Source organism: Rana temporaria, chromosome 6 (assembly GCF_905171775.1).
Source record: "Rana temporaria chromosome 6, aRanTem1.1, whole genome shotgun sequence".
Lineage (NCBI taxonomy): Eukaryota > Metazoa > Chordata > Amphibia > Anura > Ranidae > Rana > Rana temporaria.
The window spans coordinates 114796324-114820244 of NC_053494.1; the positions used below are offsets into that span (position 1 = coordinate 114796324).

Consider the following 23921-nt stretch of genomic DNA (forward strand, 5'->3'; position numbering starts at 1 on the left):
ACCCTCAGTCCAATGGGGCCGCAGAACGATCCAATCAGGCCTTGGAGCAATTCCTTCGTTGCTATGTCTCCGATCACCAGGACAATTGGGTTGACCTCCTGCCTTGGGCTGAGTTTGCCAGGAACACGGCTGTGAACTCTTCCTCTGGGACGTCTCCCTTCATGGCCAATTATGGGTTCCAACCTGCCGTGTTACCGGAGGCATTCTCTCCCCAGGATATTCCGGCTGTGGAGGATCACCTTTCTGCTCTACGTGCTTCTTGGGTACAGATCCAGAGGTCCCTTGAGGTCTCTGCGCAGCGCCAGAAACTCCAGGCTGATCGCAGACGAGCGCCTGCTCCTTCCTACCAGGTCGGAGACCGTGTATGGTTGTCCACCCGCAACCTCAACCTTCGAGTGCCCACTCCCAAGCTGGCTCCTCGCTTTGTTGGTCCCTTCCGAGTGCTTCGCAGGGTAAACCCGGTAGCCTATGCCCTTGCGCTTCCACCTGGCATGCGGATCTCCAACGTGTTTCATGTCTCCCTGTTGAAGCCACCGGTGTGCAATCGCTTCACTTCCTCGGTTCCTCGGCCTCGTCCGGTCCAAGTGGGCAATCACGAGGAGTATGAGGTGAGCAATATCCTGGACTCACGCCTGGTCCGCGGTCGGGTGCAGTTTTTGGTCCACTGGCGTGGTTATGGTCCTGAGGAGCGTTCCTGGGTTCCCTCCGCAGATGTCCATGCTCCTGCCTTGCTCCGAGCCTTCCACGCACGCTTCCCTCAGAAACCGTTTTTTGCACCGCGGAGGAGGGGCCCTTGAGGGGGAGGTACTGTCATGGTCTTACCTCTCTCCTGTCTCCTTCGTTTGACATGTGCTGGTGGCCATCTTGGTTTCTAGGTCTCTTGTAGCCTCCCACCCTGCGGCTCCTCCTTCCCCCTGGGAGGAGCTGGATACCTGGCTCACATATATAGGAGGTCTGTGACTTCAGTTCCTTGCTTGGTCCTCCTGTGTGCACATGCTTCTAAGACTGCTGCTGCTTCTGGTTCTGATCCTGGCTTCGTCTGACTTCTCTGCTGGTTCCTGATCCTGGCCTCGTCTGACTTCCCTGCTGGTTCCTGATCCTGGCTTCGTCTGACTTCCCTGCTGGTTCCTGATCCTGGCTTCGTCTGACTACCCTTCTGGTTCCTGACCTCTGGTTTCACCATCCGTTGGACTTTTGCTTTACAGCTTGATTTTCAATAAAGCCTTCTTATTTTCACTTATCTCTTGTTGTACGTCTGGTTCATGGTTCCGTAACACTGGTCCATCTCCAGGGAAGGCAGAGGCACCTCCATTAGCTTGTGGAAAATAGCTGTGACCGTCGTCGCCAGGTCCTCCAGGGCTGACATTCTGTACTCCAGGGAGGATACAGAGGCTTCGCCCGAGTCCATGCGATCGGAAAGGGAGTGCATCTCCACTTTCACTTCCTGCATGTCCCTGCTATGGGCCTCTTCTATGCGGAGGATTAGGGCTTCAATGTCTGACCTCGTGGGGAGGACCTGCAGCATGGCGCGGTGGTCCTCTTCCAGGCGGCTCGGACCCTGTGAGGGTACAGCCATGTCTGTGTGGAAGGCAGCCGGCGTCCCCAAGAGCTGGTCCCGGAGAAGGAGTGAGAGACACAGGCAGGGCTGTAGAGGCGCAGTCCTCCATGCGGGATCCATGTGGAGCAGCTACAATGGAGCCCGGGAAAGTGCGCTGGTGGTCACGGAAGTATCTCTGAATCCCACCCTGGGGAGTAAGGGGTGGGTTCCCACAGGTTGCCGATCTGGTCCTGTACCTTTTATGCGATAGCATGCCGCATATACATGGGTGTAAGTCAGTTGGATGGTCACGGTAGGCAGGGGGAGACCAGGAGCTCCTCAGAAGCACCTCTTCACCCCCAGGCCTGCTTAAATTTACCTGCGCTGGCAGCTTACACAAAAAACCTACACTAGCACCTACCTACCTAATGTATAGGGTGCTACATAAAAAAAGGTTGTCTAATGATAATCTACTGTATGTAGAGTTGCCACCTCATCCCTTTAAACCCGAACACATATGAATTACACAGGTTCTGAAGCTAATTGAATGCAGATAAGGCAACAAGTGAGTTTAATTACCACATTAATCAGCCACAGAACATGTGTAATTAATATGTGTTCGGTTTTAGGCTGGGTTCACACTACTACACTACTTTGATCCTACTTTGCTCTGTGTTCAATGTTTCCCTATGAGAGCGTCTTGTAGTGTCCTACACAAGTCGGTCCGACTTTGAAAATGCTCCCTGTACTACTTTTGGTCCTACATTGATCCTACTTCAGGCCCATTGAATATCATTGAAGTCGGACCAAAGTAGTATCCTGTTCATGAAAGTAGGATGGATGTAGGACCAAAGTAGGATAAATGTAGGACCGATGTAGCAGAGCAAAGTAGGATGAAAGTAGTGTAGTAGTGTGAACCCAGCCTTAAAGAGATGAGGTGGCAACCCTAACTGTATGTGTACTGGACAGGCATTTAGCATAAATGAACGGTACCTCCCTTCACAATATAATAGCAGAATTTAGAGTGAGTGTCAGTTTACAAAAACTGATATCTTGCATATGGTAGATGCTGTTAGTATTATATACCCACTACCCTCTCATATTTTGGAGGGAATCCAGTGTTGAGATCTCCCTATTAGAGATGCTGGCTGTCAGACTCTTATATAGGTGAAGTAATTTTCCCTTTATGAGATAAGCATACCTCTCAACTTTCTGAGATGGGAAAGGAGGACACCTATTAGCAAAAAGTACAGTATGTCGACAACCCTCTTATTTATTTATTTATTTTTTACCAATACTTTCCCTTCATACTGGCTTTTGAAAGTAAGAAATTCAATCATTTTTGATAGTTAAATATTATGCCGCATACACACCATCACTTTATGTGATGAAAAAAAACTACACTTTCTGTGAAGTAAAAAATGACGTTTTTGAAACTTCAATTTTCAAAGACGAAGTTGCCTACACACCATCGTTTTTCTCACAATGATCTTGCAAAGTGAGGTTACGTTCACCACGTTTTTCCATTGAAGCTCATTCATAAGTAGGTTCTGGGCATGCGTGGATGAAAAAACGTCTTAGAAAACAACGTTTTTTGCTACACACGGTCAATTTCTGTGAAGTAAAAAGTGCACTTTTGAAAAACGACACATAAAATTGAAGCATGCTTCAATTTTTTTTGGTCGTTTTTTACAAGACATAAAACGACGTTTTCCCCCACACACAGTCAATTAAAGTGACGTTTTTAAAAACGTCATTTTTTTTCATCACATAAAGTGATGGTGTGTACGCGGCATTACATTTTTTATAGAGGTCTACACATTGGACTAAAAAGAGGGACAACTAAAGAAGGACAGAGGGACTTATTTTCAAAAGAGGGACAGTCCCTCCAAATCTGGTAGGGAGCTATGCATGGAAATTGTGCTGTAGTCTTCACAAGGTAACATTATTGAAAAATCCATCAGGAACAGTAAAAATGTTTTGCCACATCAAATGGGTGTTGCTGGGATTAGAATCACAAGAAAACCAGGGACATGGGTCACACTCTAGGCTCCTTATCAGTGACTTCCACTCCCTATTTAGTATCCTAGAGCTGAGGCTGATAAGTTTTGCATCTTCTGCTTTGGGGATGATAGCCTATAAACAACCTTCTCTAACGTTTAGGCTCCATGTACACTAGCAGCTCCTAAACTTGAGTTTAGGAGTTTTTGGCATTTTTTTGCCACAGCTCCTAAACTCAACTCCAAAAAAGCCAATGGGGGTTATTTACTAAAGTCAAATACACTTTGCACTACAAGTGCAAACTGCACTTGAAATTGCACTGAAAGTGCACTTGGAAGTGCAGTCACTGTAGATCCAAGGGGGACATGCAAGGAAAATAAAAATCAGCATTTTAGCTTGCACATGATTGGATAATAAAATCAGCAGAGCTCCCCCTCATTTCAGATATACCCCTCAGGATTACAGCGACTTCACTTCCAAGTGCACGTTCAGTGTAGTGCAAAGTGGATTTGCCTTTAGTAAATAACCCCCATAGGCTTTTAGGATCGTTTAGGGGAGGCTGCGGTTAGGGGAGGTTCATCTTCACTTAATCTCCCTCTCCTAAACGTGGAAGAATCAGGTTCTGGATAGGAACGTTTTGACCATCGGCGGTCACGATTTTGATACATTTTGCCTTTTCTCGTAGCTGGCGGGCAAAGTAGTTCAAGTGTTCATGAAACCTTAAAGTGGAGGTTCACCCTATAAAACATTTCTAACATTATATCCAGCCCAGTTCTGCAAATAAAATGACACTGACCTTTTTTTTCCCCCTGTAGATATAGAATTCACCACGGCTTCCGGGTAGGGAATCCCGCGGGAGTGGGCGTTCCTATTGACATGCCAATCAATTGGCATGCTAAACGACGGCGCACACAGCGCGTCACGATTTCCCGAGCTCGGGTCGGCTCGGCTCTATTCGGCGCCTGCGCACCGGCGCCGAATAGAGCCGAGCCGACCCGAGCTTCTTTCGGGAAGTCGTGACGCGCTGTGTGCGCCGTCGTTTAGCATGCCAATTGATTGGCATGTCAATAGGAACGCCCACTCCCGCGGGATTCCCTACCCGGAAGCCGCGGTGAATTCTATGGCTAAATGATATCTACAGGGGAAAAAAAAAAAGGTCAGTGTCATTTTATTTGCAGAACTGGGCTGGATATAATGTTAGAAATTTTTTATAGGGTGAACCTCCACTTTAACTATAATATACCATTTTTATGTTGGGCAACCTGGTGTTTGAGTTGCCAAAAAATGTCCAATTATCCTGCAAAAGTTAAAGGAGATTAATATAAAGGATAAAAATATAGAGGTTGCACTGCTGAAAATGCAAATTTCCTGGATGTCGAGCCAGCTGATTGATTGCTTTAAATGTTACTAACCTAGAATAAAAATGCAAATGAAAAGCTCTGACGTAACTTATATGTTCACACCCATCATACTTGTGGTGGGTTAGGGATTTAAAGGATAGTAGCCAAAAGCTGGCGTTTAAGAGGTAAGTCAGCTATGGCAGCCTATTTTTCGAATTACAAGATGTACTGTATATTTAATAAGTAAGACACCATGGGGTTGATTTACTAAAACTGGAAAGTGTAAAATGTGGTGCAGCACTGCAGAGAAACCAATCAACTTCCAGTTTTTTTTTGATGAAGATTAATTTAACCACTTGCTTACTGGGTACTTAAACCCCCTCCTGCCCAGACCAATTTTCAGCTTTTAGCGTCGATGCACTTTGAAGGACAATTGCGCAGTCAGACTACACTGTACCAAAATGAGATTTTTTATCATTTTTCCCCACAAATAGAGCTTTCTTTTGTTGGTATTTGATTACATCTGCGGTTTTTATTTTTTGTTAAAAAAAATTAAAAAGACAGTTTAAAAAAAAAAAGAAAATATATGTTTTTATATTTTGTTATAAAATTTTGCAAACAGGTAATTTTTTTCCTTCATTGATGTACGCTGATGAGGCTGCTCTGATAGGCACCAATAGGCTGCACTGATGGACACCGATAAGGCGGCACTTGTAGGCACTGATAGGCGGCATTGGTGGGCACTGAGAGGTGGCACTGATGGGTGGCACTAAAGGGCATTGATAGGTGGCACTGGTGGGCACTGAGAAGTGACACTAATAGGTGGCATTGATAGGTGGCAGTGATGGGCACTGATAGGTGGCAGTGATGGGCACTGATGGGTGGCAGTGATAGGCACTGATGGGTGGCAATAATGGCCACTGATCGGCACTGGTAGGTTACACTGATAGGCAGCACTGCTAGGTGGCACTGATGAGGCACTGATTGGCACCAATGGTGGGCATTGATAGGTGGCACTTGTGGGCATTGATAGGTGGCACTCATGGGCATTGATAGGTGGCACTGTGGACAATGGCAGGTGGCACTGGCAGGGGGTACAGATTGCACGGTTTACGGTGCTTTTTTTTCTCCTCACGCTGTTAGCGTGAGGAGAAAAAAATAAAAGGTTACCGAGCTTTTGTTTACATCACGTAATCAGCTGTCATTGGCTCACATCTGATCACGTGGTAAGGGGCCAGGATTGGCCCCTTACTCAAATCTGTGATCACCCGAGTCTCACTGACTTGGGTGATCACATCGCACGCCGCGCGCGAAGGGGAGGACATCTATTGACTGCCTCCCAGGAATTAAGGTCCGCGCTGTGGCCGTCATTCGGCTATAGCGTGGACATCTAGTGGTTAACAAGCTTATGTGTTATGCACAGCTGCACCAGATTTTGCACTCTCCAGTTTTAGTAAATCAACCCCAATGTGTCTATTTAATTTATTGGCATGATCCCAACATAAACATGCCAATATAGGGTGATACTGGAAGGCAGGGACATGCGGTGAGGTCAGTGGCTGGTGAGGCACTGGCTAGTATCAGAGCCAGATACACACAGGTTACATACGCCACGATCGTAGGAGCGAGAGCAATAATTCTAGCTCTAGACCTCCTCTGTGAGGCCACGTACACACGACCGTTTTCCTCGTCAAAATCCATCAAGAAACTTGGTGGCAGAGCTTTTTTGCAGAGGAAAGCGGTCGTGTGTATGTTTTTCGTTGAGAAAACTGCCGAGGTTCTCGACGAGAAAAAAAGAGAACAAGTTCTCTTTTTTCTCGCCGGGAGTCTCAATTTCCTCATCGCGTTTCTCGTCGGGCTGGTTTACAACGAGAAACACGTTTGTGTGTATGCTTAGAAACCCGCGCATGCTCAGAATAAAGTATGAGTCGGTAGCGTGCCTTCGGTAAAAGTAGCGTTCGTATTGGAGATAGCACATTCGGCACGCTGTAACAGACTGAAAAGCGCGAATTGTCTCTTACCAAACTTTTACTTAACACGCAGTAACATAAGATTAGCAAAAGCAGCCCCAAGGGTTGTGCCAGTGGAATCAAACTTCCACCTTTATAGTGCCGTCGTACGTGTTGTACGTCACCGCGTTTAAGAACGACAAGATTTTGTCTTGACAGTGTGTACGCAAAGAAAGCCAAGATTCTCAACAAGCCTGACAAGGAACTCGTCGAGGAAAACGAGGTTTCTTTTATGACGAGTTTCTCGGTTGTGTGTATGAGGCCTAAGGCTGCATTCACACCTGAGCGTAGGGCGTTCGGTCGTTTTTTCGGGCGTTTTTTTTCGCGCGTATTCATGCTTATTTGCGCGTTTGCATACAGCGTCGTGCAACGTTTTTGTACTTCAGCGTTTTTTATTTTAGCCAATAGGAAAAATTATCATCTTTTCATCACTTGTTGCTATGTTGGTAGATTTTTTTTAATCTTCTGCATGGGCGACAAGTTCTATTGATTAAAGCGACGAAACGCCCATAGCAAACGCCCGTTGTCGCGCGATACGCTCAATACGCGCGTTTCCCATTACTTTCTATGGGGAAAAAAAAACGCTCAAACGCCGCTGTCGCGCGATTCGCGCGACAAAAAAAGGTCCGGGACTTGTTTGAGCTTCGCGCGACAGGCGTTTGGGCGTTCAGGTGTGAACAGTCACCATAGGGAATAATGTTAAGTCTCCCCTCTGGCGTTTGTGAGCAGTGCGCTTCAGGCGTAAAAACGCCTAGGTGTGAATGGGGCCTAACTCTGTAACCTGTAAAAAAAAAAAAATTAAGTGTCACCTATGGAGATTTATAAGTACTGAAGTTTGGCGCCATTCCACAAGTGTGGACAAAATTTTAAAGTGTGACATGTTGGGAATTTATTTACTCGGCGTAACATCATCTTTCACATTATAACAAAAATCAGACTAACTTTAGTGTTTTTTTTTATTTGTGAATAAAAATCGCTGTGCAAATACCATGTGACATAAAATGTTGCAACGACCACCATTTTATTACCTAGGATGTCTGCTAAAACAATACAGGCATTCCCCACTTTTAACTACGTAATGGGGTTAATTTACTAAAGCTGGAAAGCTCATTGGTTTCTATGCAGAAGTGAGCCTGATTTTGCACTTTCCAGCAGGGGCGGACTGGGCCGGGGGAGGGGGGTGGAGATTTCCCCCCAGGCCACCTACCTTTTTGATAAAATGGCCGCGGTGCTGCCTTAACCTGTTTTACTTTTTTTTTTTTAGTCTGTGCAGTGCGGCGGCAGGTGTTGTGCCGAGAATAGTCCCCCCGTCGGAATCGGTTCCCCCTAGCTTTCGGCTCTGATCGGAACTCCGCCTCTCCAGCCCTCTACATTGCCGCCCCCTCCTACTATCCTCACGAATGTTAATACTGCCCACCCCCTCCATGCGGCTGTTCACTGGGTCCTCTCTTAAGGGGGGGGGCTGTCTGATGACAGGAGGAGGAGGAGGAGAGAGAGGAGCACAAAGGGAACCCCCTGCTAAGGACAGCAGGTACAATTTAATAAAATACTCTTATCATGATATACAGATCATGATTTTGCAATAAAGTGATCCATGCTGCAAACTCAACAGTCTCCCTTCAGCGAACTTTCATGTTTGCAAACTTTGCAGTACATGAACTTTCACTGAAGGTGGAGACTGTTTAATGAGTTTGCAGCATGGATCACTTTATTGCAAAATCATGATCTGTATATTAATGAACTTTCAATGAATGTGGTCTGTTTAACGAGTTTACATTGATTTCAGCATGGCATCAGCGGTAAAGCACTGCTATTTTTAGCGGCACTTTACTGTTGTTTTTGCATCGCTATTCGGCCGCTAGCAGGGCACTTTTAACCCCCGCTATCAGCCAAAAAAGGGTTAAAACCACCTGCAAAGCGCCTCTGCAGCGGCACTTTGCTGGCGGCGCTGCCCATTGATGCCAATGGGCAGGAGCGCTGTAGGAGCGGTGTATACACTGCTGTACACACTGCTGTACTTAAAGGGGGGTATGCCTGTATATATAATGTTTGGGGGTTCTGTGTAATTTTCTAGCAAAAAAATATGATTTTTACGTGTAGGAGAGAAGTGTCAGAATTGGTCTGGGTGGCAAGGAGTTTAATTACCATGAGTAAAATTCAAATAATTATTATATATTGTTTTTAAAGTAATTTAAAGTAATTTACTATATTTTCTAAATCTGTACACAAGCAGGTGGCTTAACGGACAAATTACTGTTAAGTTTAAAGTTATAACTTCCAACCAGTAATTTTACAGTAAATAAATAATTAATACATTAGTAAGTTATAGCATATAAATATATGATTTAGCTTGAATCTAACGGTACCTTTTCAGCAGAATCAGTTTCTCCCTAACTGTGTGAGAAAAGCTTATACACATAAACACATGTTTTTTCCTTGTAGATAAGTGGGCTGGGCTGGAAGGGAGCATTTGTCTTTTAGACACATGCCCCTTCTATGACACTACAGTGAGAGGCGTGCCTCCACTACAGCATTTTTATTGGACAGCTGGGACCAATGGTACTTTACCATTGGTCCAAGTCTCCAAGCTGTTCATTGAGCTCAGTGCCTCTGACAAGAAGTGAGAGGCACTGTGAGCTCAACCTCTCAACCTGCTGCAAACAGAGTGTGTCAGCTTGTATTTAAAGTTGGTCGCTCTGTATTTCGCTTCTGGCAGGCTGTGCAAGGAGCCCCATATCTCTGGAACTATAGGTTGTAGGACCCCTACATTTTTACCAGTGGTGAGGTAGGAATTATGCTACCACCGAGCTACAACCCTCGAAGCTGTTTTTTTAATGTTCATGGCCTCACCTGCCTCCCCTCACTGCACGTACCTGCTGGAAGGTTAAATCTTTATATGGATTCCTATATTTTCCAAGGACTTCAAAGAAAAGTACCCAGCTCTACCTGTCTGGTTGGACGGATATTCTGCTGTCTTGCTCTTGGATTCTGCATTAATTTTTTTCATTCACGATTCATTTATTTTATATGCCCTAGAACAGGGCTCAAAAATTCAAGTCCTGAGCTACTAGCCAGGCCTCAAGAGTTACTCGCCAGCAGTTGCCCCACCTAATTCATACACTGCCCTGCGCCTAATTGCACCCGTAAACACGCCCTTGTAGATTATCTCATGGAATGACAATGTTTTATGCAGAATCAAGTTACAAAATTAAATATTACCAACAACAACTTCAACAAAATGGGACAGGGCACTGGGGGCAGACCAGAGGGACAGGGCACTGGGGGCAGACCAGACCTTTTATTCAGGCTGGCAGAGAGGAGAGGAGCTGCAGCACAGCGGGAGGGAGTACAATCCAGCGCTGAGATCCACACAACTGCACAGCCATTGACACCATAGCACAGCGCACACTGACAGCGCACAGCACACATTGAGACCAGTCTGTTCAAAGTGCTCAGGCTAGAGCACAAGGAGAAGAAAACTGCACAAACTAGAAGGCTGCCGCTCTCATGTCAGGGCAACTTTCAGTGAGCGCTGCACCGGAGTGGTAATTTTTCCAATCCTCCACCTCACTCATTACTTTCTGCTCTCCAGCTACATTGGTTGGGGCCCGGGGGAGGGGAGCAGGCTCAGAGAGGTCATACTGTTAGGTCCCATGGCTTAATGAGAATTGTAAGGAGAGCACCTGTGTACTGCTCTGCCTGTGCGCGGCTCACCAGACTACTTTTCCCGAGCATGCACCTTTCCTCTTCGGCCGCCAATCTTATCTGGACTCTAAGTGTAGGCACAGATTGGAGGGAGATTGGTCATGCAGCCCTGTCATCACTCGCCCCCAGCTTAAATTCACTCGCCAAATGCTAGTAGGCGAGTGGAAATTTTGAGGGCTGCCCTAGAATGCAGTAGGGAGAATGAGATAACCAATTGTAGCTTCTTAATTGCTATGGCTGAGGGCAGAGACTGAAGTACTGAAGATCTCTATGATGGATGTAATAAGCAGAAACAGAATTTACCTCTCAATTATTCATCCAAAGTGGAAAATAATGGTTTAGGTTGATTGGCCTTTACTTATTACAGACTTATGTGTATTTATTAAACTTTCTTTCTGTCTGTCTCAGGTAAATTGGCATGTTAACTGCCCTCTGTGTTTGTGAAGATGGATCTTAACCAGCTGCTTTATTATATTGACAACAATCTTGGTCAAGAAGACTTTGAATCTTTAAAATTTCTCTGTGTGGGTATAATTCCAAATAAAAAACTGGAGAAAATGAGATCAAGCCTAGACATCTTTGAAGAGCTTCAGAAATCTGGTGAAATAAGTGAAGAGGATATGTTCATTCTGCCAGAATTACTCTACCTAATAGGACAGCACAGCCTTTTAAAGAAGCTAAACACCAACAAGAGTGCTATGAACAATGCCTTAATAGAGGAACGATACATATCAATGTATAGGTACAGTTTTTTTTGTTTATGTTATTTGGTTTATCTGATTTCTTTTTGCAGTTAGAAAGAAATTAATCCTAATTAGCACATTACATTATATGTGCATTTTTCTCAAACCTGAACCTTCACAGTAGCAATTATTGCACATTTTGTCATGTTACGGCCAAAAACGTAACTGTATTTTATTGGGATTTCATGATAGACCAAAACAAATTAGCACATAATTGTGAAGTGGAAGAAAAATGATAAATGGTTTTCAAAATTTCTTACAAATAAATATGTGAAAAGTGAGGCGTGCATTTGTATTACCAAAGTCAATACTTTGTAGAACCTTCTTTCACTGCAGTTACAGCAACAAGTCTTTTTGGGGATGTCTCTACCAGATTTGCACATCTAAAAAGTGTCATTTTTGCCCATTCTTCTTTGCAAAATAGCTCAAGCTCTGTCAGATTGGATGGAGAGCGTCAAGTCTTGCCACAGACTCTCAATTGGATTTAGGTCTGGACTTTGACTGAGCCATTCTAACACATGAATATTATTTGATTGAAACCATTCCATTGTAGCTCTGGCTGTATGTTTGAAATCATTGTGCTGCTGGAAAGTGAACCTCCACCCTAGTCTCAAGTCTTTTGCAGACCCTAACAGGCTTTCTTCTAAGATTGGAAAAATAATAAAATTGCGCTAATCGTATAAAAGTCTGTATATGTGACCAAATGAGTTAATTCAAAGAATGTCCACACTTAAAGTGAATAATTCCATGATAGTGTCCATCACCAATAGTATCACAATGAATCCACCAGCAGCTGTAGAATCTGATTACCAGCTCCAGTTGACCACTTATGACAGGGGGTCAATGAACGCCTAGGGCTTAAAACCCAGCCGGGGCCTTTCTCCACATCGCAGGGTCACTCCACTTCTCCCGATGGTACGCAAGGGATTTGATGGGAATTAGACACTGGAAAGAAACCAGATAGTGTAAAATCCTTAGGTTTATTAAATATAAGTTCTAGCTCAGAGCAATAAAAAGGCTGAATTTTGGCGTACCAAACAACCCGTCTGACGGGACACGAAAAAGGTGGTGACGTCAGCACATCGCTCCGCCCAAAAGACGTGCTGACGTCACCACCTTTTTCGTGTCCCGACGAATGTGTTGTTTGGTATGTGCCGGCTGACACTGATTGGGCCAGTACTGTCACATGGGGTGAGTCTCATGATCCTCCATGCCCAGATATTTCCTTCAGATCCAAGCAGTAAATGAATTGGCGCTGGATTGAAAGGAAGTCAAGTATGTGCTGGAGAGGGAGGGAAAGCAAAGTAAACCTGTTGCTTTGGGCGTGGCCAAGATGGCAACTGAGCTGGACGTGTAGGAGCGGAGCTCTGCTGAAACGGAGGGGACACTATCCTGATTGCCCATTCTGCTCTGGCGGGGGCACACCTTATCCTGCCTGCTGGTGTTGGCCGATGGTACAGACCCGGAAAAAGCACAGGACCGGGTCCCGGGCGGCCGCAAACAGCCGGTCGTCTCTTCCCCCTTCGGCGCACGTGGAGAAGACCTCCAATATGGCGACGCAGACTGCTGAGGCTGGCCCGGCTCTCACAGCGGACGCAAACTTCTCGGCCCTGATGCAAGCCATCAACGGCTGCCAAGCTGCACTCACAGCCAAAATCGATTCCCTTCAGGCGGAGATGGGATTGATGCGGCGGGACCAGGACAAGATCCGAGGCCGTGTGGCGGAGACGGAGCGCCGTGTGGGGGACGCCGAGGATGAGCTACGGGACCATGCTGCCACACTTCACACGGTGCAGGTCAGACTTAAACATCTGGAAGCCAAGTCTGAAGACGCCGAGAATCGGAACCGGCGCAATAATTTGCGTATTGTCGGCCTCCCGGAGGGGTCTGAGGGACCGGACGCGCCTGCCTTCACCGAGCGGCTCCTCCGCGGGCTGTTCCCTCAGGCCGCGTTCTCCGCGCATTTCGTTGTGGAGAGAGCTCACAGGATGCCGGCTGCCCGCGGTCCCCCTGGTGCCCCCCCGCGCACTTTCATCTTTAAATTACTAAACTTTAGAGACCGGGACTTGGTTTTGCGGGAGGCACGAAAGATTGAGGCTGTCCGGTTTGAAGCCACCAAGATCATGTTTTTCCCGGACTTTGCGGTGGATACGCAGAAGAGGAGGAAATCCTTCGATACGGTGAAGCAGTCCCTCCGTGCTAGGAACATGAAATACAGTATGATGTTCCCGGCCCGCCTGCGGGTGGTGGATGGCGAGACCGTTCGGTTCTTCACTGTACCCGAGGAGGCTGCCAGATGGATTGACACCCTGCCCCGTGGCTGAGCCGAAGAAGATCTGATGGCCCTGTGAGTAATACCCTGGCTGGCTTTTTTCCCTCCTTTCCCTTTTTTTTTTTTCTTCCCTGTTTGCTGCTGACTATGCTTTTTATGCTGGGAACTTTCTGTCCTGACGCTCTCGTGTCCCCCTGCGGGGGCCTTGACACTGGTGGGTACCTCCTGTTGAGGAATGGCCTGGCCTGTTCCCCCCATGTTCTGAATCACCTGCTTGAACTCTGCTGTCCCTGACCTGGGGGGGGACTTTGCCTTTGATGGGGCCTGGGTGTCGCCCCCTTCCCCCTAGGCGCGGATCACACCGGACATATGTTTTTGGCGCTTCCTCCATGCATTGGGGTGGTGTGGGCCCCGGGCTCGCTCTGGTGGAGCGGGGGGGGGGGGGGGTGACCGGCTGCGTGGTCCTGTAGGGACATGAGGGGCTGATGGGTGTTTCTCTGCTTTTATGGATCAGGCCGGGATATAGCCAGGGAACTAAGATACTCTTGATCGCCCGGTGGGACCGCCGGGGTGGGCTCTGCCCTTGTGCTGCCTATCAGCATGTGACTGTTACGGATCCTGACCACGTGCTGCAAGAATCCATTTAAGAACTGTGCCCCTGGCCCAGCCAGGAGATCGCTTAATTCTTTTGAGTTCCGCTCCGTTGGCGGCATCTCTGCTACTAACCTGTGCACCTTGTGCTCGGACTGCACTTGCCTGCTTGTTTGATGTTCACGACCCTATGTGGTGTATAACCACTTTTGTTGGGGGGATCCAGGTGCATTCTGGTTCTGATGAATGTACAGGGTGGGGGGGAGTTGGGGATGTTAACTTTGTAAGTTTTCTTTTGATTTTCTTTGTTTTGCTAATGTTTGAAGGAATAGATATGCTTACGTTCAGATATGTGCTTGTGCATTTGGGGGGTGGGAGTGGTGGTTCAATGATGCTGCCTGTCGGGGTGACTGTGCCCGGGGCTCCAGATGCGGGTCCCTGCTGCCTCCCTGTCCTGTTTTGCTTTGTATTTTTATTTTTATTTTTATTTTTTCTAGTTTTACCATGGCCTCCCTATCAGTGATCTCTTGGAATGTCCGGGGGCTCAACTCCAAAATTAAGCGGGCGTTGGTTTTTAAATTTCTTCAACGTTACTCCCCGGACATTTGTATTCTGCAGGAGACACATCTAGTGGGTGGCAGGATTCTCAGCCTGCGTAAACCGTGGGTAGGGCACTACTACCACGCCACTCACTCCAGTAGGGCCAGGGGGGTTAGCATCCTTATCCGCAAATCCCTACAGTTTACGCTGCTTGACCTGCATCTGGACCCAGAGGGTAATTACGTGGTGGTACACGCCGTGGTAGCCGGCATGCCGCTGGTTCTGGTGGGTTTGTATAATCCGCCCCCTGCTGCTATTGGTCTCCTCAATAAGATTGTTCAGTTAGTGGCGTCCTATTCATCCGCTGCAGTCCTCTTAGCCGGGGATTTCAACATGGTGCCCTGCCCTAACTTAGACAGGATGTCCTCTGACTCTGCAGATGACTCTCCGCTCTCGAGGTGGGCGGATGCCGTTGGCCTAACGGATGTTTGGAGGTGGAGGAATCCAGGGATTAAAAGCTTCACGTGTAGCTCGGCCACTCATGCAGCCATGTCGCGGATTGACCTCATGTATGCCAGCAGCCCTATCCTAACTAACGTACAGGAGATTTCTGTGCTCCCTAGGGGGATCTCGGATCATGCCCCCATTCTACTCCGGCTGCGCACGGGTCTGGCCCCGAGTGGGGGCCTATGGCGCCTCTCGAGGTATTGGGTATCCGATGATAGGATAGAACCCGAAATGGAATCCTGCATAGCCGACTATTGGTCTTCTGATGCCCCGGGAACTGAATCTCCGGAGCGCTGGGAGGGGTTCAAACTTCTGGTTAGGAATAAATACCAGTCCCTCATACAGTCTGTTCGTGCTTCATCCCGGGCCGCATTGGCCCAGGCGGAGGACAGAGCTCAGTCGCTGGAAACACAGTATGCGGAGGCTGGCGGGGAGCAGCGGAGGGTGGAACTCCAAGTGGCGGTGAGGGAGGTTCAACTCCTTAGACTGACGGCTGCTAAGAAGCAACTCTTGTATCAGTCTCAGAGGGTGTTTGAACAGGGGGAAAGGACGGGGCGGCTGCTAGCGTGGATTTCTAGGGACCCGACCAACTCTGTTCCTATTGCCAATGTCCGGAATGTGTCAGGGGAACTAGTCTCGGATCCAAGTGGGATAAACGCCTGCTTTGCGGCCTACTATGAAGGGCTGTACTCGTCCAGAGTTGACTATTCCCCTGAGGAGCTACACTCCTTCTTAAATGGCCTGGTCTTTCCTGCTCTTTCGGAGGGGGCTCGCACGTCACTGGACGCTCCGATCACCCTGAAGGAGGTGCAGGGGGCGATTGCCTCTTTGCAGGCAGGGAAGACTCCTGGAGATGACGGCCTGCCGGCCGAATTCTTCAAGACGCACGGTGCCTCCCTGGGAGGGCGATATCGGGGAGCCCTGTTGACCTCCCTTCGGGGACACTCGCTGCCCCCCTCCATGCAGCGGGCGGTTGTCGTGGTGATTCCCAAACCCGGGAAGGACCCGGCACTCTGCTCGTCATATAGACCGATATCGTTACTAAATGTCGATGCGAAGATATTCACTAAAGTATTGGCGAATCGGCTCAGTGCAGTGATACTATCTTTGATTAACGGGGATCAGACTGGTTTTATGCCGGGCAAAGGGACGGACATAAATTTACGGAGGTTGTTCACGGTTATTGACCGGGTGGCTGGGAGGGGGGGTGAAGAGGTTATTGCTTCCCTTGACGCAGAGAAGGCCTTTGACTCGGTGGAGTGGGAATACCTGTGGGAGGTTTTAAAGAGATTTGGCCTTGGACCGCAGTTCATCTCCTGGCTCAGGATGTTATATGCAAACCCGACTGCAAGGGTGCGGACGAATGGCTCCCTCTCTGCATCCTTCCCACTCCACCGGGGTACAAGGCAGGGGTGCCCCCTCTCCCCAACCCTGTTCGCCCTAGCCATCGAACCACTGGCCATTATGCTTCGATCTGCCTCCGAGGTCGCTGGTATTACGGTCTGCTCTGTTGTCGAAAGGGTGTCCATGTACGCAGACGACACTTTACTTTATCTTAATGACTCACGCAGCTCCCTGTCTGCTGCCCTTTCAATAATCAATAGGTTTGGCAGATTTTCGGGCATTCGGATTAATTGGGACAAATCGGTCCTTTTTCCTCTGACTCGGTCCCCCCCTCCCGATGATCTGCCGGCCCCGCTGCAGTGGGTTGACAGCTTTAAGTATCTGGGCATCATGGTTCGCAGAAACCTGTCTGAGTACATCGAGGCCAATGTGAACCCTGTTCTCCAGAAGTTTCTTCATCGGTGCTCGGCATGGAAGACCTTGCCTCTCACGCCGGTGGGCAGGGTTAACTTGGTTAAAATGTCCTTCCTCCCCAAGTTTCTGTATGTCTTTAGGCATACGCCAGTGATTATCCCTAAGTCATTTTTCGACAGACTGGATCAGGCGGTGGGTATGTTTGTGTGGCAGGCCTCGGTCCCGAGGGTGGGTAGGCCCATACTCCAGCTCCCCTTGTCGGAGGGCGGTCTAGCCCTTCCAAACTTTAGGAAATACTACTGGGCGGCTGTGCTGGTGTCAGTTAGGTGGTGGTTTACGCAGGATCGTACTAACCCGTCAGTTACCCTTGAAGCAGCTATATTAGGGTCCTATGCTGGACTGAGCAATCTGGTATATCGGGGGGTTAGGGCTAGCGCTGAGATTACCGCACCAATGAGGGCCACGGTTGTGGTGTGGGGACAGGTCTCGAGGCTTCTGGTCGAGCCCGGATCGGTCTCCCCCCACGTCCCTCTGTGGGGCAACCCGTCCCTGCCACAGCTGGGGACCGTGCCAGATCCACAGCTGTGGGCACGGCATAACGTAAAAACCCTGAGAGATGTCATGCCGGAGGGTCGATTGCTCTCTTTTGGCGTCTTAAAAACTAAGTTTGGACTTCCCCCCTGGATGTTCTTCAGGTTTCTTCAACTTAGACATGCGATCCGAGCGCAGTTTCCAGACCCTGTTAAAGTGGAACCCCACTCGGTGGAGAGGCTCCTTACTTCCCGCGTGATGGACAGGGTGCTTTCCTCTATCTACTTTAGGTTGACCTGTGCCGGGGGGGGGGGCGGGGGCCTCACGGGCCTTCTCTGCCTGGCAGCGGGACTTGCCGACCCTCACATCGGAGGACTGGTCGGAGGGACTGCAGCAGTACATTCCCCTCATGATATCGGCGAAGGAGCGTTTCATTCAGCTGAAATTTATCCATAGAGTCTATTATACGCCTCAGAGGCTGGCGGTTATTTACCACACTTCTGAGGATAAGTGTCCCAGATGTGGCCGAGAGGTGGGGAATTTTATTCACATGGTCTGGCTCTGCCCGAGGGTGCAAGAATTCTGGCAACGGGTGGCGGCAGAGATTGAGTCGATTGGTGGCATGGCTGTTGGGCTGAATCCCTTGATCCTATTGCTCGGTATCACGGATAACCTCCCTACCTCCAAACATAAGAAGCTTTTTATCTTCTTTGCGGCATTTTATGCACGTAAGGCAATCCTACTCCACTGGAAGGCAGCTGACCCGCCTGGTTTGTCAACCTGGCGGAAGTTGGTGAATGACATCCTCCCCTTGTACAAGCTAACGTACATGGGACGTAACTGCCCCAAGAAGTTTGACAAGATCTGGGGGGATTGGGTGGCGGCCAGGAGACTGACGGTCTGAGGTATTTGGGTCTAGTTGTATGCCCCCTTTCCCCTCCGGGGTGGCCATGGTGTTCCCCTACTCGCCCTGGGTCTGGTGAACGGGTTGATGGAGCCCTCGCGCTTCGGTTCTGGTAATCATTCAATGTTCAGGACTCGCTGTGACTATACGTTGTAATGTATGCTGTGATTACTTGGCTATCACGTTTGGCCTGCTGGATGGGATGTGACCCCCTCCCCTTTCCTTCTCTCCCCCCCCTCCTTTTTCTCTCCCCCCCTCTCCCCCCTCCCCCCTTCCTTTCTTTTCTTCCTTCTTTCCTTTTCATCCCCCCCCCTTCCCCTTTTTCCTTTTTTTCTTCCTCCTTCCCTTTATTTTTTTTTGTTTTCCCTCTCTCATCCGGACAAGCTAACATGATGTTTCATACTGAAGATGGCTATCCTTGCACTGTCTGTAACAATTGTTTAGAGTCTTGCGGCCCTGTGTGTACTGTTTGGCCTGTATAAGCATGTAACCATCTGATTCTCTTCAATAAATATTCCTTCTGTTAAAAAAAAAAAAAAAAACCTGTTGCTTTGCCATGAGTAAGCATATTACATGTTTACTTTCATGAGAACCTGTCAAATTAAAAAAAAATCTAAATACCAGTTTCTTGCACAAGAACCACTAGTCCCTGATGTGCAGTGGTACTTTCCTCCAACCTCTGTGCGACTATAGAACTCAGTAGTATGTGAGCAGGTTGAAATTCTGCATAGTGAGTCTGCTGGCTGCCCAAGTTTGGAGAAAAATGTTAATGCAGTTCCCCCACTTCCTGCCCCTCTCTGCCTCTCTCCCTGTGCTATACATAAAATGGGGAAGGGCTCTGCTCACACACAGTCTGCTGCATTGGAAAGTCTAGTGTTGCTTCTTCTATTGGTGTTTAAAGGGAGAAGGTCCCTCTTACCTTGGCGATCACAGGGAGGAGGGCAGGGGCTGTTTTTTGGTTGGGGGAGAGCTCTCTTCCTTTTACCACTTTTTCTCCTCTAATATGTTGTTATGTTCTTCCTTTTCTGTTGACCCTTGAGCTTCTGCAACCTATAATGCTTCCTCCAGGCGATTGCTGGTTACAACTTTAAGGCCCCGTACACACGACCGAGTTTCTCGGCAGAATTCAGCCAGAAACTCGATCGGAGCTGAATTCTGCCAAGAAACCCGGCCGTGTGTACACTTTCGGCCGAGGAAGCCGACGAGTTCCTCGTCGAGCCAAATAGAGAACATGTTCTCTATTTCCTCGTTGTTCAATGAGGAAAGTTGGCTCGCCGAGATCCTCGGCGGCTTCACACAGAACTCGACGAGCAAAACGATGATTTTTGCCCGTCGAGTTCCTCGGACGTGTATACGGGGCCTAAATGTAATAGCATCTTCTTGAACTGAACATTTTGGGGTAGATTCACGTACCTCGGCACATTAATACGCCGGGTGCAGCGTATCTAAGATACACTACGCCGCCGCAACTTTTTTTTTTTTAATCCACAAAGAATCCGCGCCGTAAGTTACGGCGGCGTAGTGTATCTTTGGCGGCGTAATGGCGCGGAATTCAAATGGCTGTGATGGGGGCGTGTTTTATGTAAATATGTCGTGACCCGACGTAAACAACGTTTTTTGAACTGCGCATGCGCCGTCCGTGGGGGTATCCCAGTGCGCATGCTCGAAATTTACCCGCAACAAGCCAATGCTTCCGACGGTGACGTCATTCTACGCAAATCCCTATTCGCAAATGACTTACGCAAACGACGTAAAAATTTCAAATTTCTACGCGGGAAGGACGGCCATACAACATTGAGTACCCCTTATAACAGCAGCTTTAACTATACGCCGGAAAAAGCCGAACGCAAACAATGTAAAAAAATGCGCCGGGCAGACGTACGTTAGTGGATTGCCGTAACTAGCTAATTTGCATACTCGACGCAGATTTTGACGGAAACGCCACCTAGCGGCCGCCGAAAAAATGGAAGCTTAGATCCGACGGCATACTAAGACGTACGCCTGTCGAATCGATCCAAGATGTCGTCGTATCTTGTTTTGTGGATACAAAACAAAGATACGACGCGGGAAATTTTAAATTACGCCGGCGTATCAATAGGAAAGGGCTTCGGTATGCTATGAGAAGGGAAAATTGTTTTTGAGCTGGTATATTATACTGCCTGGCAGATTTATTTTTAACATATGCTAATAATAAGTGCGCATTCAAACAAATCACAAATAACGCATTAATGTGATGAAAACTAAATTTAAAAAGTGTCCAAAATCGAAATAATAAAATCTTAAATCAAACGTTGCACAACAGTGAGTCCATCAAGCAAATATTTATATGAAGAATTCCAACCATCCATCGATGAAGTGAACAATTCTTGGAATAAATGAATATAAGCACCTTGTACCCTCCAACGGAAATACAAACCTCTTACCAAATTGTATTGATCCCTTGTAACAGAGATCAATACAGCATGTTGCAAACAGAGTATTCCAGGCGCTCAATGATAGTCCACATCAGACCGCCATCAGACCACCAACCATTGAATCTTAGATGGCTCCCTGAGTTAATGTACCAGACCAGATAGCATCATCATTCATAATGGGAAAGGGAGCAATGGCCACACTAAACCAGCCTTCATTTAAAATAGAGACAGATACTTACACATTAGGATAAATCAGCAGAGTATAAGACTGATGCCGCGTACACACGGTCGTTTTTCGGCATGAAAAAAAAACGATGTTTTTCCAACTTCATCATTAAAATCGGAATTCAAATCGGCGATTAGGGGCGTGTTTCATTTAAATGAAGCGCGTCCCCACGCCGAATGAACTGCACATGCGCCGTCCCGAAATTTCCCGCCGTGCATTGCGCTAAATGACGTCGCTAGGACGTAATTTTTTTTAACATAGACATGAATTACGTCCATCCCGATTCACGGACGACTTACGCAAAAAATAAATAAAAATTCAAATTAAACGCGGGAACGACGGCCATGGCAAGTCTAATGCTGGCCATACACAATATACGAAAATCGGTCGTAAAGAAAATTCTTTCGTTTTTCGGGCAGTTAATGGGCACAAAATCGAAAATCGTTTGGACGTTTTTGAGCCGAAAAAACGAAGGACAAGTTTCGAAATTTTCTGCCGAACGAACGATAAATCGGAAGGTTAATGTGTTTCCTGTCCGAATTTTCTGCACTAGGTATATGTAAAAAAAAAAGAACCTTTTTTTTTTTTTTTCTATGTCCACTGAACTATTTATCGCCCATTACATGATGGCACTATCGTTTGCACTCACGAAAGAACTTTTGTTTTTCGAAAGTTCTTTCGGACGATTTTTCGTGGAGTGTATGGCCAGCATAACTATACGCCGCAAAACACCAGCTTTAACTATACGCCGGAAAAAGCAGACTAGAGACGACGTAAAAGAATGCGACGGCCGCGTGTACGTTCGTGGATCGTCGGAAATAGCTAATTTGCATATTCGACGCGGAAAACGACGCAAACTCCACCCAGCGGACGCCAAAGTATTGCATCTAAGATCCGAAGGTGTACGAAGCCGTACGCCTGTCGGATCTAACCCAGATGCCGTTGTATCTTGGTTTGAGGATTCAAACTAAAGATACGACGCGGGTAATTTGAAAGTACGCCGGCGTATCAGTAGATACGCTGGCGTACTCGCTCTGTGGATCTGCCCCAATGATTTTAAATTACGTTTTTAAAAATGTCATTTTTTTTCATGCCGAAAAACGACCGTGTGTACGCGTCAAGTGCAATTCTTTCTTTTTATTTATTTAAGATTTATATTTAAAGCTTTGATTGAAAGTAATATTAAAGGCTTGTTTTAAAAACAAAAACAAAAAAAAAAACATGTTATACTTACCTGCTCTGCGCAGGGGTTTTACACAGAGCAGCCCGGATCCTCCTTTTCTCAGATCCCCTCACCGGTGCTCCTGGCCCCCCTGTCCTGCTGAGTGCCCAAATTAATAAATAGCTAAAAACACACTTACACTGTGTCAGTGAAGGCATCAAATAATCAAAATTCCAGGACGCAAAAAAATTACTGAAAAATGTGAAAATTAGGTTAAAACATTTTTTTCTTTGCGATATTGAAAATATATAAGTACTAATCAATGCCTAACTATTTTATGTTTGCCTGTTCTCTTATGACTACAGACGAATGCTCTTTGAGCTTTCAGAAAGCATCACCAAAGAAGACCTAAGGAGTATAATATTTCTTCTGGACATTCCAAGCAAATTCAAGGAAAACAAGGTGAAAGACTGATTTATGTTTCAATAGTTTGTGGATTTATTATACCAATAGTGTATTTATTTGGATCTTACTATACTGTATAGGGTGGTAAAAGTCTTACATAATGCTGCATTCTACAAACATGGCACACACTTTATTAGTGCTAATGTATTTTTACACATGTCCAAATATAGTTTTTGGCTAGAGTTCAGCTTTGAGGACTAAGTTCACCTTTATGAAAAATATAATAAATGCACATATTTTTGCAGGACAAATGATGTGCATTTTATTTATTTTTTCATGGTGGCCTGCAAAGCATTCTACCCGTGATCACTGGATGTCATGCGCCTGCAGACTCTCAAGGCTCTCTGCCCATACTTTTAGGTAATAAGCTGAACAAAGTGCAAATGGACTAGGAGTGTGCTGATTACTATGTTGCATTGATAACTACAAGTCTGTCTGCTGTGGTTGCAGACGGGTTTTCTAGTTCATTTATTCACTGATCTGATGCATCAAAGCATGTTTTAGGGCCTGGTGATAGCGGTGCATAAAAATGAATGATTGTTTATAATGCATGTAAAAATTCATGACAATGTGCACTGAAAGAAGAGAATCCAGTCCAGTTCATACTCGTCCGCAGACTGAACTGGAGAGATTTAGCATGTGGGCAGCTGTCCATTTTAGACTACGGAGAGGTGCGGCCGGGGGTGGTGTGATGCGGTTTTATCACATCGCTCAGCTGGCTTTTTTGTTTCAACTTTATATGAGAAGTACATTGGGACATTTCATTCATGGTGACATGCAGGGTCCTCTAGAGCAGTGCGATATTATGCAAATGTAGCAAACCCCCTAAAGAGCCACAAGAAGAATGGGATCACCCCACCCTGCACAGCCAGACACATTCAATTTTCACCGTCTCTCCAGAGTCAGAGAACAGTCTGGTACTATTTTTATTGTTTTATTGAGGGGATAGAACTTGGATAGGGGTTGGGAAAATTATGAGATGCCCACTTGCCTTCAAAGAACTTCAGGGACAACTTCTCCTATAGAGAAGTTGCAGTCTGTATACACTCCTCACTTCCTCCAGCACACTTGCTTGCAGAATTCCAGTTTACACTCGGTTGTAGATCTGACAAAGCACAGATTTGGAGAGAAGTCCCCTTTAAGTATGTAGCTAAATTGCAGTTGCCAGCTTGATCAGTCCTGTGGCTACTGATCCCAGTGCCACCTCTTCAGGCAC

General features: G+C 47.0%; 1 protein-coding gene across 2 annotated transcripts in view; it reads left to right on the forward strand.

The window, feature by feature from the left end:
• Positions 1–23921, forward strand: part of CASP10 (caspase 10) — an 86464-nt gene that overhangs the window by 15306 nt on the left and 47237 nt on the right. For both annotated transcript variants that reach the window (XM_040357212.1, XM_040357211.1), the window contains exons 2-3: positions 11001–11334; positions 22606–22702. In XM_040357212.1, the coding sequence (XP_040213146.1) occupies positions 11039–11334; positions 22606–22702 (393 nt within the window). In that variant the 5' untranslated portion in view covers positions 11001–11038. The remainder of the gene's footprint in view (positions 1–11000; positions 11335–22605; positions 22703–23921) is intronic.